The 19,102-nt window shown below is 33.9% G+C and overlaps 1 protein-coding gene across 1 annotated transcript in view; it reads left to right on the forward strand.

Annotated features, from left to right (window-relative positions):
• LOC138943512 (RNA/RNP complex-1-interacting phosphatase) overlaps positions 1-7,233 on the forward strand; it is a 52,847-nt gene extending 45,614 nt beyond the window's left edge. The window contains exons 7-9 of the mRNA XM_070314373.1: positions 2,815-2,875; positions 4,079-4,125; positions 4,840-7,233. Of these exons, the coding sequence (XP_070170474.1) occupies positions 2,815-2,875; positions 4,079-4,125; positions 4,840-5,630 (899 nt within the window). The 3' untranslated portion in view covers positions 5,631-7,233. The remainder of the gene's footprint in view (positions 1-2,814; positions 2,876-4,078; positions 4,126-4,839) is intronic.
• Positions 7,234-19,102: the final 11,869 nt, after the last annotated feature.

Here is a 19,102-nt window from a genome sequence, read left to right on the forward strand (position 1 = left end):
TTGGAAGAAATGATATATGTATTAATGTATATCAAAAAGTGTTGTATGTTTTCGAAAATTTGTAGCTGAAGATCAGTTTATTTGTTGATATGAAGGTTACCGCACCACGGGGATGCCGGCTCTAGATTCACATTAGATGCCGACGTGTTCTGAGATTCTTGTCCGCTAAAAGATGTAAGTTTCTGGCGTATGCAAATCTGAGATGACCTCGCGATAGATACAGACGTGGAACGAATTTACTTCATTATGCGTATACACATATATCATATAAATACATATATTAGAAAAGACATTACCGTGTGCTACTCGTATATATTGAGCATGTGATTTACGTTTTAATTTGTGACATGTAACAAGCGATATCTGGCGACAATGAGGAATAAGAATCCATCTCTTTATATACATGTTCTCTGCCATGGCATACGTTAAAGAAATGGTTGTCTTTACTGACATGGAGGCTTTATGCTGCCGTATTTACTTCTTTACTACGAACATTGAAGAACACAGCCGACAGATGACACGTATAATTTAATTTTAATCGTGACTTCGACATGCTCTGCAATTGTTGTACCGCACAACTTTATAGCGTTAATTGCATTAATTGATTTGTAAACAATTGTAACGGGTGTATATCTTTTTATATATTTTTTTACGCTGAAGAGGATCCAAAAATGGATCGAAACGTTCGCTAGATTTTTACCCGTATTCATAGTCCGTCCTTGAGGAATAAGGATTCCTTGTTCCTCGTTCCACGTTTCATAAACTTTCCTTGACCGAACAAGGAATCTTATTGGCTCCCTTATCTCAAGGAAGGTCACGAGCTTCCTTGAGGAGTGATGCGACCTTTTTAGCAGACGATACGCAGAATATAACCAAATATAACCTCCAAAAGTTAGTTTCGTTACATTTGTGGTTTTGTGGTTATTTGTTGTCGCGCTCTCAAACTGAAAGTGTATAAAGGAAAATGGGATTAATGGACAATGAATTTTTAAATGATTCTGACGATGGATTCGAAGACGAAAATCCAGAGAATCGGATTCTGTGGCGGATTCCGAAAAGATACATTCGCGATTGGGAAAATCCCGTGGAATTTTTTGAAGATACGAAAAAGTTTTCATATGTATTATATGAAATTAGTCGCAGGCAGCATAAAACGGTGCTGCCTCCAGTCGGTCACTAAAAATCCCTAAAATATTCCTTTCTTCTGAAAGGGAGACTCGAGGTCCATCTATGAAACAAGGTGGCCTTGCAGATTCAAGGGATCCTTCATGGAGGCTTCCTCCGTCCTTAAAATAAGGAAGGACTATGAATACGGGTATTTATATCTTAATAAACTAAATTCGCACTTGATTTTCTGTGCTGGTTCCTTAGCCTTTTCCCCATTTCATTTTAACATACAATATATTAGAATATCGAATTATATACGATTTATGCATTATCTCTAGATTATTTGAATTATGATTGTATTGTAATACAAGTGCAGTATTATTTTCCAATTCACTAAAGTCTAACGAACGTCGGAATATATGCCAAAATAATAATGATAAAAAAGTGCAGAATCAAAGAAAAACTTTCATCGCATACTACAATTATAAATACAATATATAAAGAAATTCTTTAAATTATTTAGTAGTAATTAAATAAAGAAATGATAAAATGTTTTTTTTCCAGAGATCACAATTTTGCTCGTAAAATATGTAAATTTACAGAAATATCTTTCTATAATCTTTTCTACTTTAAATTTTAGCGAGTTCTTCAATTTATGTTCTATTTATGTTAAGCACGATGTGATCTCTATTATATTCTCACATTATTATTTTCTCATATATGATAATTCGAGGTATCTTTACGAAGGAACAGCATTTACGCTCGAGTAACGCGTTTCTCATTCGCATACTTTTTTCTGGGATGTTACACGCTGTTAGATCGAAGATAGCTCCGGTCAACAATTTTTCACGGAAAATCTTATCACATCGCCATTTCGAGTCTCCATATATTTGCGTTATTGTCCTTTACGAAATAGTATAGTATCGCGTCCCAGAAAGAGAGGGACACAACTCGCGCTGCGTATCGTTGTAAGAGATACACACTGATGTACTCTTGGTTCGGTCAAGCGGCTCGCAGAGGTCAAACGGCGTATCGCGTGACCTACGATGGGTCACTTAATTCACACTGAAAGCCGTAAGGAGGTACAAAGTGCCTCTAAAGTACTTGATACTTATCCTTCGCTTGTTCGCGCTTCGCTGAAAGTAAGAAGACCGAAGCCGAAGTTAAGGGAGAAGGGCGGTCGTAGAGGAAATACAAGAAGAAGAAGAAGAAGAGATAGGCGGCGGTAGATGCGTTCGTTCGATCGTTATGCTGATCAGCTACTCTTATTAAAATTGCGGTTCTTGCGAAAACGCCGCCGCGATCGATCGGTTGGTTTGTAGCCACGAATCGTCGTGAATTCGTCGCAGTTTTTGTCGGTAATTTGCGATAATATTATAATCAGCCCCTTGCTGGGCTCGGAGAGGTGCTGACCCCATGCCCTAGGCCGAATTGATGACCCGTGGAATCGTATGTCGGTGCGTCCTTATTGCACACCTTTTCTCGTAAGCGAATATCTCTTCGATTTCTGCGCGTCCTTCTCGCCGCCGTCCGATGTCTCGAAAGTACTTTCGAGATACCGATCGCCGATGTCCCGCCGACCGGACTCTCATCCGCGTCGCCGCATAATTACTTTATCGAGATTATGTGTTATACTCCATTACTTACGAAATGTATTAAAAAAAAAAATATATATATATATATATATAATTTTTTTTTTTGTTACAGGTGAACTTATAGGAGTCCATTGCACACACGGTGTGAATCGTACCGGTTATCTAATTTGTAGGTAAGTATTATTTAATTTCATATCTCGCGTGCTTTTAATCAATTAAAAATTATTAACTTAATATTGTTACTGCTACTTGAAATATTCAAATATATTGTATTTCAACATTTTTGGATTTTTGAATCTTGAGTATTTGCCATACACTTGCTTAATTTATATCTGAATATCAGAAAACTCATTCGCGAATTCAAATTAGAATCTTGCGATATACTGAGTGGCCCATTTTAATCCATCCAGTCGAATATCTCAAAAACCAAGCCCGGAAGAGAAAAATGTTTCAGACAAAAGTTGTTTGGTTTCGAGTGGGCCATAAGACGGTGACAATGATTTGACCTTGGAAAATTATTTGAAGGTCATGTGAAGGTCAACTTTAAAATCTTAAACGGAAACCCCTATTTTTTATTTAGTATTCTTGTAGCTGACATCGAGAGCTTTCCAAAACTCTGTAATAAAGTATTTTTTTATTAAGTACTTTTTGAGTTATTTTATATTTTAATCTGACATATTTTGATATAAAAAATTTAATATCTCGTAAAATATTTAGTTTTCGTTAATCTTACCGTAATACTTCTATGTACAGAATAATGAGACAAATCAATTAGTATTAAAAAAAAAATTGTTTTTAAGAAAATTATTTACAATGTATTTTTTTAACAATTATTTTTTTTTTGCACTAATTAATTTGTCTTATTATTCTGTACATAGAAGTATTACGGTAAAATTATCGAAAACTGAATATTTTACGAAATATTTTATTTTTTATATCAAAATATGTCAGATTAAAATATAAAATAACTCAAAAAGTACTTAATGAAAAAATACTTTATCGTAGCGTTTTGGAAAGCTCTCGATGTCAGCTACAAGAATACTAAATAAAAAATGGGGGTTTCCGTTTAAGACTTTAAAGTTGACCTTCACATGACCTTCAAATAATTTTCCAAGGTCGAATCATTGTCACCATCTTATGACCCACTCGAAACCAAACAACTTTTGTCTGAAACATTTTTCTCTTCCGGGCTTGGTTTTTGAGATATTTGCCTGAGAAGATTAATAATGGGACACCCTGTATATACATAACATTATATCGAGGTAATTTATAATATTTGTGATATTTATATATTTGTTACGTATCAATATATCGAATATTGAAATATTCTCAAAAAAGCCATTATGTTGAAACGTATCCGATACCATTTTTTATAGGTATCTCATTCAACAGCTAGGTTGGGTAATTCAAGATTCTTTAAAAGGTATGTTATTTGAAAAAAATCATGTTATACATTATGTTATCCAAATCACATTACATTATATATTAAATTTACTTGCCATATTATTTTATTATTATCGGATTTTATGATTGAGGTAATTATAATTTTAATAGATTTTTTTACTATAAGCAATTATTTTTGAAAAAATTACATTACTTTACGCGATGTTGCATTTATTTGCCATATTGTTTTATTATTATTGGATTTCATGGATAAGAGGTATAATTATAATTTTAATTACCTGTTTAATTATACAAATAATTATTATTAACCGTCAAAAACTATCAACGAAAAATTAATTATTTATGAATCAAGCTATGAATATTGTTTTACGTACACATACATATCCCGTCTGTGAAAGAAAATAGTATGTAGTACATAGTAAGCCATGGTTTCACATACATAAACTAGTCTTTCTTTTGCAAGTTATGCAAATAATCATAATTAATTTGCCTTCCGCATTATTTAAATCAGGCTTTTATAACTTGTGAAAACTTTTATTCTCTTCTATAATAATTTTTTTTATTTATCGCTACAAGTCTCATTCAGAAATATGATAATTAAAGATACATTGAACATTAAGATAGGTTAGTTGACGATGACAATCAACAAGTTTATATTTTGCATAAAAATATTCATCGTTCTATTGATAAGCTAATAATTGCCCAAACGAAAACTCTCTCTGTCTGTATTTAGCTTTTGGGGACGCACGCGGATATCCCATCGAACGCGACATTTATCTCAGCGCATTGAAAGAGCTTCAATGCGGTAAAAGGATCGATACGAGTAAAGTCGTTTTGAGGTCGAAGAATCCTACCGCATTTCCAACGAAGAAAAATTCACGCTCATTAAAAAACCTGACAGATCGATCGATGGGACCGTCGGGATTCGCGATGTCTCGTCGAAGTTTCGCGAACGGCGGTCCGTTTTCACCTCAGAGATTTGCGGGCCCCCCGCCGGGATTTGGACCGATGCCGCCTCCTCCGCTTGGTATGCCCCCTATTCCGCCACCCATGGGCCCACCGCTTTACGGGCCTAGGCCGTTCAGGTATGGACCGCCGCCGATGCGTCCGGCGATGCCGCCGACCCCGCCCGGACCCGGGGGTTTCCCGCATCCTGGTTTCCCGCCACGTATGCCAGGTCTGCCGAGAATGGCGGGTCCATCGCGATTACCGGTCGGTCCAGTCGCACGATTACCGCCGCCAAAGATGCCGCCGCCGCCGCCGCCACCGCCACCTCTGCTGCCTTCCAGAACGGTGGTTAAGCAGCTACATGGGCAGAAGAAAAAGCAGCAAATTAGAAACAGTATCATGGAGCGCGTAATAAACATTCGCTTAAGGCGAAACGGACCGGCCAGTAGAATCATGCCTAAAGTACATAAAGAGCAGGACTTCACCGTGGATACGTTTGAGGAAAATTTACTTACCACTTCGATTACCGCGCAATCACGACGGCAAACGAAGGGACGATTTAATCAAACCAAGTGACCATGTATTCTCTAGGAATACGACGATACTTAAATGTACGATTTTCCGTGTAACATTAATGCTCGGATCGACAAGTCTGCGAGGAACTCTGCGACGAGCAGCAAAGATGCTGCTTTTTGCGACAAGTATGATATGGTTCGTTGTATGATTCAATTTGATTGAATTGTTTCATTTGGACGATAAAGTTCCAACAGATCCGAATTGTGTGCGAACTGTAACGTGCTACATCTACTCGATATCACGTACTTCTCTGCTAAGATTTTTTTATTTTACTTTGTATCTTATATTGGTCATTGATGAGTGATGGCTTCGTTGGAAATCTTATGACTATTAGTAGTACTATTTTATTTTATGATTTACGTACATATATACACATATATAATACTTATGACGCGCGCGCAAGTTCATGTATATATGAATGCATATGCATGTATGTTGTGTGCAAACTTTTTCTAAAATCAACATTCTCCTAAAACAGTATATTACATGCGAGTACATCGGTGTTTTATAAAAAGCTGTTCTATAAAGATAATAAATATTAGTATGTGCATATATATATATATACATGCATATACTATTTATAAACAATGTTATTAATCCTTTAACATGTGAATTTACACGCATATCGGGACACATTCAATAAAAAAGGCAATGTGCGCGTAAATTTTATATGTTAAGTTATTAATAATCGTGTTTACATTTAATTCTTATTTTATTAACTGATTAAATTACGTACTTTCAATTATTTTAAAATTGATTAGGATTATATTCGTTAGAGACATTCAATATCATGAGATTGCAATAGAAGTCTGCTGGGAACATTTGTTATCTTGTTTATATGCAATCTTTATTCTCAATGGGAAAGTGAAATATTACGTGTAGAAAAAATTTATGTCTCACCGCTTATGACTCACTTTAAAGTTACTATATTATAAATAGTATTTATAATATATCTATAAATTAAATATCATTTTGTGTATTTAATTTTTTATGAAATCCGACGTTATTAAGAATATTCAGTTTAAATGTTTGATATTTTTGTTTTATTTCATGCAAATTGCAAATTCGCAAACATCATTATTTAAGTCAATTAATGAATTGTCAAAAAATCAAAAGATATGGAAATAGAATGGACAGAGAGTAGAACAGACAGTAACTCTATGTACAATTTTAAATAAAATGTGTGCATTTAGATATAAGAGATATGCACTGTAATGATTAAATTTACGAAAGTTTCTTTATATCCTTATATCTAAAAAAATCTACAGTTATTTACATAAATATATTAACCTGAAGTACAATTTTAAAATTAATGCTTAGAGCAAGATTCACTTGTTGAATTTGCAGCATTTTGGCAAAAAAAAAAGAACGAAAATAAAAAATTCTCTAATACGCTAATTCGCTGAAGAAATCTGCTTGCGAAATTTTGTTACGTATAATTTAATAAAATTATCGCAAATTGATGGAAAAATAATTTGCTAATAATTCAAATTCGAAAAAAAAACTGTTTATAAATAAATACTCGTGCACATTTATATATGTACGCATAAAAATTTCGATCTATAACGAGTTCTCTTTTCAGTCCCTGATTCTTATAAAAATTATTTTTTTTTCTCAGCGAAACATCGAACATTTACAAAAAACAGGTATGACCGCTAATAATTTTTCATATATATACGCATGTATGAGAGAAGATTTCGGATTAAAAAATATTATATTTACTCATAAAATGTTCTTACTAATTTTGACTCAATTTATTATAAAATTTTCAATTTTTATAATAAATTAATTATTAATTTATAATTATATATATATATATTTATTTATAAAAATATATATTTGTAACAATACATTTAAATATATTAAGCAATTCATAAAAATATAAATAATATATTGTAATTCAAGTTTTTATGTACTGATAAAGAAAGATTTTAATCTTTTAAGTCTTTCAATATTTCTTATACACATTCTTTATATACAACATTATAAATATATTGAAATTAAAATAAAGTCCAAAACGACTTTAAGAAATAATAATTGTACGCAATTTTTTTCTGTTGTCTTTTAAACAAATATTCAATAAAAAAATTGTTTTTAAAAAAGAATTGTTAAAAAAAAAACTAAAATATTATATAATAAAAATACAAAATCTAAATTTTATATAAATAATCTAAGTAATTTTAACAATTATATATATATATTATTACAAATGATTTAAATATATATTAAATAAAATTTCAAGTATTTTATATGCATTATTATATTTCATTGCGTTTTATTAAAATAATGTAAAATGGATCATTACTATGGAGATGAAAAAACGAACATCTAATTTTAATAATAAATAAATTATGAGACATATTCATTCTCAACGGTTGCTCCATCATTGTTCGATGCCTCCTCTTCCTCTCTTATCTTTCGCTGCTCCTTTATAGTATTCATAAAACTCGCGAGAACGTAGCAGTTAATTATGATTACGCGCGTAATTATAGACGGAATATGTCGATCATGTTGAACGTTATATCACCTTCCCGATATTAATTGAACGCGATGCGTACTTTATTGCGACAAGAGAACAAGAGGAAGATTAAGATTTTCATTGGAAAATTGTAAAAATTCACACCTTGCGATACAACTTCTGATAATAAATAATACATGCTGGCAGTATATAAAATAAATGAAAAGATATATAAAATTGAAGATAAATATTTGCAGATAATAATATTCGTAATTTTATAAGTTTACCGATTTCGGTTTGTACGACAAATTTTGAATAAAACTTGCGAAATATACGTTTTGATAAATTACAACCGAATTTATATATAATATATTGCGATTGACAAAAATAATATAATAATGTATAATGATGCTGTTTGATTGGAATCCATTAATTCCGATGTATAGCTGCGATATTTCGGTAATAATTGAAAAATTTGATAATGAAAATTTTGAGCTTGATACTTTGCGATATGATTGCGAGTCGAATCAATGATTAATTGAGATACGTTTCAAAAAATATACCAAATTAGAAATTTAATATTATTTTATACACGCGAATATTATACATAATACAATATTTTAAAAATGTATAAATTCCGCCAAATATATTATTAGCTTTGCTTCGTATTTTAGTATTATATAAATCGTGCAAAATATCCATTGAATCTCTATTGAGCGTTAAATATTTCATAATATTGATAAAATATCAAGAGTTATACGATGTTTAGTATTCAAGGCTAAGGCATGTAAACACAGCGCGTGATGTTTACATTCCGCGCGACGGCCTTGTGTCATTCGCGCGGCGAGACTCTAGCAGAGAAGACACGGCGCGTTGCGCTCCGTGTGTGTGTCGTCGTATTAAATCTTGAAAAGTAATCATTTCCTATTACAATAAACGATTATCATTCTGGGCGATTAATTAATTGTTGCGATTAATGACTCCTAAATGTGTCGAGATAACGGCTATTCGTCAAAGCAAGTATTTCACACGATTTATATTCAGGTATGAAACGAAGCGTAGTACTGTACGACGAATCGCGGGATGGAATGATGGAAGATCGAAGTAACGAAAAATCGTGATATATCGAGCGTCAATAATACAATATATTCCGCGAGATTTACTCGTATGAAATATTAGATGATTGCATAAGTTCGCGCCCGATTTTCATAGATGGCATTAAGTTACCGCATGGCGGAGTTCTATTCTTTTCGTGTGGTAATTGTTGCTTACACCGAATAGATAAGTGTTATGTCTTATGTCAATTTAGCGTCAGACATTGTTCGGATAAGTCCATTTGTGCATAAGAGAAATCGTTAAAAATGAAGAACGACAGGTGCATTTGCGGCATGTAACGCTATATGAATTTCGGAAAGGCGTGAGTGTTGGGATTGCACGAAAAAATATTCAAAGCGTTTATTCGGACCGCGCTCCTGCTCTCCGAACAGTCAAAAAGTGGTTTGGCAGATTTCGAAATGGTGATTTCAACATGGAGGATCAACCCCGCTCTGGACGGCCTTCTGGCATCGACGATGACATTGTGCATGCCTTAGTGGAAAGAAACCCAAGGATTACAACTGAGGATATTTCTGAGAGGCTGAACATCGATAATTCAACCGTTTTTCGTCATTTAAAAAAGCTTGGATACATTTCCAAGCTTGATACGTGGGTGCCGCATCTCCTGACTAAAAGGAATAAACTGCAGGAGTTGCAATGGGAAATTCTGCAGCACCCGCCATATTCTCCAGACATTGCGCCTTCAGATTTTTATCTGTTCCGGTCTTTGCAGAATAGTTTAAATGGCAAGAATCTCAATTCCGAGGAAGCTGTCGAAAACCACCTTAGAAACTTTTTTTCAAGAAAAACCAAGTTCTTTCTTCAAAAATGGAATCGACAAGCTTATAGATGGTTGGAAAAGCATTGTAGAAAAGAATGGAGACTATATAATTGATTAATAAAAGTGTTATCTCTAAAATATAATCTATTGAAGTTTATATTTAAATCGGGCACGAACTTATGCAATCACCCAATATTATTGATCATTATGGAATTATGCTTCCGTAGCGAGGCGTGAATTTGGCTGCGGGATATTCAATCATAAATGATAGTTTTTACTCTATTCTCTCGTCGCAATTCGCAATGTATTAAATCGTGCGTCCTGTTCGAGCAACATCGAAAGTGTGTTGTGCAATATTCCGCGCGATTGAGATATCTTATTGATAATCACGATCATGCGCGTGTAATCGTAATTAATAGTATATTTTCGCGAGTGATTATTTTCTGAATGCTATGAAGGAGCAACAAAAGATAAGAGAGGAGGAGGAGGCCTGGATGGCATCGGGCAACGGCGGAGCAACTATTGAGTGAGTATATTTCGTAATTTATATATTATTAAAATTAATCGCTTGCTTTTATCTTTGCGGCAATAATCCATTTTATTCTGTAATACAATGGACGAAAGATATTTTGGATTTTACGACATTTAGGAAAAAAAACAATATATATATTTTTCAAATTATTAATATTTACTTAAAATATTTTAGAAGAGAAAATATTTTTATTTTATTCATTTACAATTGCTCAGATTATATATCTATATAAAAATTAGATTTTTTACTTATTATATGTTTCAAAAGTTTCTAATTAAAATAATATCTTTCAAAATCTGAGATTTTTATTAAACATTTGTTTAAAAGACAACTGAAAAAGATCGAATTGTGCACGATTATTATTTTTAAAATTATTGATTATGATAATTTGGTGGACAATGCATATAATCTGGAAATATATTTGTGTATTTTACAGATACAATATAATGTACTAGAATAACTCCGCTGTTGCGCATCATAACGGTGAGTGATAATTATTATATATAGATCGTTTTAAATTTCGATAAATGTTTTATATGGATACCGGGTGGTAAAGTAGCTTGATAGTTTGATAGTCGTCGCTAAGATTACATAGGCAGGTACGCGCACGTGGCGCGAACGTAGTTGAACGTACGCTTGGAAGATTGGGACGAGCCATGACTGGGTCGTGCGCATCGTGTATCTCGTTCCAAGATATTAAAGTGATTCAATATTCGGAACGGAGTCAGAGGTCACGTGTGTAGGAGGGACGCGTCTCGCGCGCGCTTGGCCATATATCACGAACTGCCGTTGGCGTGCGTGCAATAATTCCACAAGAAATTGCACGCGTCACACGTGAGCAACGCCCTAGAGTTTGAGAATTTTAGCCGGCGGCCTTAAAAGTGAGACTTGACGATAGAAAGGGCATAAATTAAGCTCGCTTATGTGTGTTTAATTGGCATATCGCTTCTCTCTCGATCGCAGACGCACGTTATCGTACTTGTAATGAAAGGTAGCGCATTTTAGCGTGTATATTGTCGAATTTTTAGCTAACAATATATCTTGATAAATAATACATCTTTCTCTCTCTAACGGATAAGATAAAGAGATTAATAAATTTCGACCTGAAATATTATACATATTTGATGTATCTGAATATTATTAAGAAAAATCAACTTTATTTAGTTTTAATTAAAATTATATACTTTCTTTTTGCGCTCTCGGATTGTTTATTTACATTCGAAATAATAGAATAAAATACAACTCGTGAATTATTAGCTTTAATTAAATCCCGAGTTATACTCGTAATCTTAATGCAGGCGCACTTTGAATGTAAATGTCGGGAAGTAACAAGGGGGAGAGAGAGAAAGAGAGGGAGGTGGGGGAGAGGAGGGAACGATGACGATGACGATGAAAAGAGGTCGTCGTGGATAGAAGGAATTCGAAAACTTTCTCAGAGGTGGAGAGATCGTCGCCCTTCTCGCCACGATCCCCGCTTTCACGGGAGACAATCCGAAAGTAACTTCTGGTGCGGAGCTACTGGCGCCACGAGAAATAATCGTCCATCTCGATCGTCGAATGCGGCTGCGCGCGCGAGACAATTATTTTCCCGCCGCTCAATACCTATCTCAGTTAGACGTTAGATTTATCGACATATTTTCTCAGTCTTTTGAGAGACTTATATTTACTTTTGTACAATAACGTCGTCTACCTCGCCCTCGTCTCGTGCTGCTCGCGCGACTACCCGCCTTGTTTCGGCCCGCGCCGGACGCTGGTCGATCAGATCGGAGGGGGATAGCAGAAGCGGAGTTTAACCGGGAAACACAGAGATCGGTGTTTGTATAAACTCTATTTTAAGCAGAAGAGAGGAGATTCGTGACATGAGAATTGGTAAGGATCGGATAAGAAAGAGGATTTGAAAGCGGAACAGCATATGAGGGTCCATGCGGAGCAAATTTGTCTGGAGTTAATAATAAAAAAGATTATTATTATTTATGTTATAATTAGACTCTCAGAAAGGATTTCTGATAACGAGACAAAAAATATTCTTGACATATTTAATCGTATCGCGACCTTATGCGGTATATATAAAAAAAAAAAAACAATTTTAAAATTAAATCAATAATTCCTTTTCTTCTCTCTCGAATTAAATAAGATTGTCTTACCATCTTGAGACAAGAGTAACATGTACAAATCCAAGCTTATATATTCTTGCATTTGAAATAACTTGATGTTAGATCGCTAGAAATTTCCATCTTCATCTTTGTGAGAAAATTAACGGGATAGCGCCAAGAGCATTTTATTCTAGATTTAAGAATTTTCCATTTAAGATTAAAATATTCCTTTTTCAATAATAAATATGATCGTCGCTACATCGATCCTATTTTACGATAGATTGAAGAGTAATAGCGTTAGATCCGGAAATCTTTTCTGTCGGTGTATTCGCAAGAAAATGTGAACGTTTTCGATAAATATATTCGATAATTAGAGACTTTTTAATATCATGAATTTTTTCCACATAAATATAACATAGTATAGTTGATATAGTATAATTGATTATGATTTAATTAGATGATCGTTAAATAAGTGTTGAATTGAGTCATGATTTAAAATATTGACTTAATTGATTTAAAATATGGAAATTTCTATTATATCTAGTATCCTAAACGAGATGCAATGGTTACTGCAAATGAGGAGGTTGCATGATCTAACTACCGTGTGATTGTCCGAAATCCGATCTTTCGGATGCGTCTACGACGGAACTTGTCAAATAATTCGTAAAAATTCGCAGAGGACAAACAAGTCCATAAAGAGTCCTCCCTGTTTCTCTTTCCCACTTTAGTTTTTCTCTTTTGATCACTTCTTTTACATTTCATTGAAAGTCGCGATCTATCAGAAATTCTCAAATCATCCGATATCCGATAGCATCGATAATGAATTGCGAAGTAAAACAGGTAGAAAAAAAATTAGATAGGTTAAAAGAAATTTGCGATAATATATCTTGCGAAATTGAGTTTATTTTCTGATGAAAGAAAAAGATTAAAAATTTTTAACCAATTTATCCTATATTCTTTACAAATAATTAGTTACAAAAATTCCTTAATATATACAGCTATAAATTGTATGAATAATTAAAAGAAAATTATATTTGTATGTATATCAATTTTTTTATTATCAAATTTTTTATTATTTTTTAATTATTACAATTCGGATAAATAAGAAAATAAAGTAGAAGAAAATATCGATGTTATTTTTGAAGTGAAGAGAAATTCATAATTTCGCAAAATAAATTTCTACGAATTTCTTTTAATTCACCTATTTTTTTCGTAGACATTAAATACTATAATTCACTGGCGGAGGGATCGGCAAAACGAACTCTTTCTCGTCCGACGTGGTAATTAGTCTCGATTAATTCCTCAAAAATGAGAAGGAACGCGCGTGCTATGCGGTAGGTAGATAGGTACAGATCTTTTAAGGTAGAGGGATCTCTAGAAGTCGAATAATAGGGAGGCTGAAAGCTAATTCACACACGAGACTTGTGTGAGCTCGAGCGCTTAGCTTCTCTCTCTTACCTCTAATTCCATCTCCTCTAGCCTATGTACCGTGCTTGATGCGCGCATATATGTATGCGTGTCTCGTTGGCACGCCGATACGATGCGTGGCAGTGCACTTTAATGCTGCGGCGCGGCCTACTTAGCGGATCGGCTTGATTAACATGGAGTGATTAATAGTCGCTCCCTCCGTTCGTAACCAACCCCCCAACAGCGGCAGCATCGCAGATCTAATCGCATGATATTTATTGCCCTGCGCGCGTCGTCCACCTCGGGGCCCACGGCGATTTTGCGAACCTTCTATCTCTCTTTCTCTACCCCTACTCTCTTCCGCGTACTCGTTCTTTTCGATTTCGTTTATTTTGCTTTTTAATTTCGTCTTCAAACACACATACGTCGTTTTACATGGAGCCGGTCCGCGAGCTCCACGCCTTTCTCAGTATCGGCCTTCCAGCATTGCCTGAATTCCTCTCGGTTCCCGTTTCAGTATGAAAAGAAGAAGTCGCTATTTAATAAAGCGATTTAAAAATATTTATTAATTGCAGCTTATAACGTACGCATACCTATATGGTACAGCAAGTACGATGTCAGTTGAAAATGAGATGTATTAAAATGTTCGATATTCGTTGCTTCGTTCCAAAATTATTATTTTTTCCTTTAAATAACGATAAATATTGTTTAAGAACATTTTCAAGTATGTTATAAATGTTGATACGTTTCGATTGATTCTAATCGGCTTGAGTAAAGAGAATTTGTCCGTGTTTGCAATAAAGATCGAGATGATACGATGTTCGGTTTTGCGCGCGCGAGACATATCCACCTCGTTTATTACCCCTTTACATGTTGCGTCAGCGTTACGGTGGCGCCGCATTCGTCTGCTTAATCTGTAGTCTTGTTTACACAATCTCGGCTTCGATGGCTTACGATTGTTGTGATCAGAAATGTCTACCTGTATACATACTAACTGTAACTTTATAAGAGTATCAATTTTCAAAAATTCTTATTAAAAATATATCAATATCAGATATAATACAATAGATTTTGAAAAAATATCGGAAATGAAAAAAATTATGTAAATATGATTATCTCTTTCAAAACTACTTTTATTAAATATTGCAAAAGTTTTAGGCTAATATAACGTATTCTTCGAAGTGTGTATGGTATATAATAATATCTTTCCGACGCGCTGTATAAAAAATTTATATATTACATTTATATGTAAATGCGTTTAAAAAAAAAAGTATGTACTTTAAATTATATTAAATTACATTATATTATTAAGTTTATAGTAAATAGAAAAATAAGTATGTAATAAAAAATTTATTAAAATAAAAAAGATAATTTACTTAAAATTTCTGTATAATTTTAAATGATATAAAATTTGCACGAAGAAAGAATATAAGACAGACAAATAAAATATATTACTCTCCATCGCATAGTCAGAACATCCAGGAATTGTTGTACCGCGATAAACGAGCCTACTACATTTGATAGATTATAAAAAAAAAACATATTGTATTAATATCTTGTATTTTCTTGAATATCTGTGCAGTAGATGCTAATGTTTATTTATGTTAGAATGCCGAATATAAATCATATAATTTAACGCGATAAGTGAATAATATTATCCTGAACAATAGGAATCTCGCGGTCGAGGCCTCGGTATCGGTAGATAGAGTTCGTCGTCGCGCGTCAATGCGCTCACCCGCTCTCCGCGATAGCTATTTATACGCCCGTCCCGGACAACGAGCCGATAATTAAGACGATGTGTAATTAGCGATTAACGCGCGTTATTAACAGCGCAAACAGTCTGCTGTCGGCGAGTCGGCGCGCCATATGGAGGACTACCGACCCGTAGTATAATGGGCGGATACTGGCGGAGCAGATATCACCGATACGTTTCGACGTACGTACGAAAGGAGCATACGGATTTTTTGCGCGGGCCATCGCGTTTGGATTTTGCTGTTTACCAAGTATCGCATCGCCGACGGACGTTTGGATATACACGTGGAACGTGTACGTGATACAGGACTCGTAGCTCACGTGCGCGAAATGCATCGCTCGGGAAAATTAAATTCACTGGGATTCCGACAAACGTGATGAGTGGCATGGTAAACAGAATTTTTGAAGAGAATTTGTCATTTGGTAAGCACATCCTTACATATTTTTCAAGTTTAAAACAGCGTATCATCGTGTATTAAGACGACGAGTGATAAGATGTAAAGCTAAAATACAGAAAATCCTGTTATGTATACCATAGAATATATCTTTATTACAGCAAAATATTATTATATCCCAGACAGCACAAGGATGTCCTTAGGACGTCCAAAGAGCATCCAGGACATACATGCAGGATATCCTCAGGATATCCCATTTTAATCCTTGGATCTCCTCTGGATGTCCTGAGGAAGAATAAATGATAGCCGTATACTAACCTCTGGAGAATCCAGGGAGATCCCGTGGAACATCCTAAGGATTTTTATAGGATATGTTAGGGATATTTTTCGTATGTTTCAAAAAAAGAGTAAATTTTAAAATTTAAATATAAATTAAAATTATGTTTTGTTATTTACTGCTAATACTAAAAATCTAATATTGAAAATAGTTTACGTTCTTTAATATTTGAGGCTTTCGTGCTGTATATGAATATGTTAGGTTTGGCTTCCGGATTTGAGTCGTGTAATATTTTCTAAACAATTCACAATATCTGAATTCCCTATGTTGAGATCGCATCAGAGATTGAACTGATAGAAAATAATTACATTTATAATTTCCTGTCAGTTGCTCTTTGCAAGCTTTATATAATTGTCATGGCCGAATCTCAAATACAAGTTCGCGCGTCGCATAGCGGTAAACAAACGAACTAGCGGTTGAATACTATTTTTTGTAAAGTTTTCGGAATTTTTTTCGGACAGTAACATTTCTCATGAAATATTAAATAAATAATAATTTTGATAATATCTTAAAACATCCTATAAATGTCCTGAACCATCCTGGACATATCCAGGATGATCCTGAGGATGTTTTGTGCTATCTGGGATATTATACTTAATTATACTTAATGCTTTTTAATATCCAATTGATTAATTTATGCTTTTACTAACTATTATCCAATCTAAATGACAATTAAGGAATGATAATCTCGAAGGTATAGAGTGCATAATAATAATAAATCGCATGCACTATGACATATAGTTATTATCAGGGTTGGGAAGTAACGCGTTATTCGGTAACGTCGTTACCGTTACTTTTTTTCAGCAACGATCGTTACATTTTTTTTTTTTTTTTTGTAACGGTAACGGTAACGGTAACGTCGTTACATTTTTACAGTAACGATAACGAATTAGCCGTTACTCTTATCGTTATTTTTTGGTTCTTTGTTATCTTATATCTATTCGATAGATGTATTTTTTGAAAAATATTTTGTAGCCTTCATAGGCTGCATTCCGATAGTCACTACCAGTACTGAAAATCTATAGTAATGTAAATTATAGATTTTACGATACTGACAGCGAATATCGGAATACACTCTTAATAATATCAATATTTCTCTTATCAATATTTAAAAACAATATTCGATAAAAATTTTCGACAAAATTGAAATTTCTAAATTACAATTTAAATTCCTATAAACATAAGTGTGTTGAAAAGTAAAAATATTAACATAAAAAATTAGAATCATTAAATAAGTTTGATATAAAGGAAACGCTTGCTATATATAGAGACTAATTTAGAGTTTTTAATTGTAACATAGATTATTGATTATTAAATAATTTTGTAATCTAATATCTAATAGCTTATTTTAGCATTACAAGAAACAAAAACATAACGAAAAAGTAACGAATCGTTACTTTTTTTCTAGGTAACGGTAACGGTAACGCGTTACTTTTATAGAGTAACGTTCCCAACCCTGGTTATTATCTCCGATTTGAGGTAGGTACTGTCAACCGGCGAGTTAAAAACCAATATTACCTGCGTAAACTAACTTCTCTTTATTATACGAATCTCAGCGATAAATATTCCTATGTATATCTCAGCGGGGACAATCAAAGGTACATGTCTCGCGTAAATACGAGGAAGCGATAGCCACAATTGTGATCGGGAGAGGCGACATTGTCTCGATGGTCCCGATACCCGCCTCCCACGACATTGTTGGATGGTCTTATTATCCCTGAGCCCTTTGATCGATACGGACAGATATCGATAACGGCGCGATGTTTATCGTGCGGGTAGGCTCGGATAAACGCGTACACGGTGTAGCGTTACACAAAGAGCGTGATGCATGGCCAATGATGGTGTCGGTTTGTGGAACGGGGGAAAGAGAAAGGGCGAAGGGAACACCTTGTCTCCTCGTAGGTGTTAGCCTGAAAAGGGCTGCGAAGAAACCAACGGTACAATTTGTAGATTCCTCAGAACAGATATAATGGTATATTATTATTAGCGAGAGCGACACACGCGATATAATTATGAATTTATTATAAAAAATTGTAATACATTTTGTGTATTAAAAAAAAAAAAAAAAAAAAAACGAAATATTTTTATAGCTAATTATAACGCAATCATTCAAAATAAGATTCAAAATTCGACAAACTTTTTCCGTTTAGCCCACAAATATCATAGATTTTTATATCCTTTACATTCAACAGATCATTTTAAGGATATCTATCTTGTATTATATACCAAATCGATTTTCATTTAGCATTTCTCTCGGTCACGGTTCGATGAGAAAAAAATTGCTGATTCTAATATCCCAAAAATTGCTATATCTAATGTAGTCTTATCTATAAACTGATAGCGAGAACAACTAATCGCTTATGATAAGTCTAAAAAATATTTTAATGTAATAACTATAATACACCTTCGCAAGCGAAGTATATATTGTCAAAATAGCTATTATAATCTTGCGCTTATCATCAATATATTCCAAGATACAGAGAGATATAAATCATCTTGCCCGGGTCATTTAAAAATATCCCATAGTCAGAGAGTTAATAGAAAAGTAGCGTTTTGCTTTTCTTTCGACCAACCCGCGAACAAGAAGCTGAGGACGAGCTGAGAACAGGAGAATAGGATATA

Source organism: Polyergus mexicanus, unplaced genomic scaffold, assembly GCF_030449975.1.
Source record: "Polyergus mexicanus isolate NDT 795.1 unplaced genomic scaffold, iyPolMexi1.0 SCAF_27, whole genome shotgun sequence".
NCBI classification, from domain to species: Eukaryota; Metazoa; Arthropoda; class Insecta; order Hymenoptera; family Formicidae; genus Polyergus; species Polyergus mexicanus.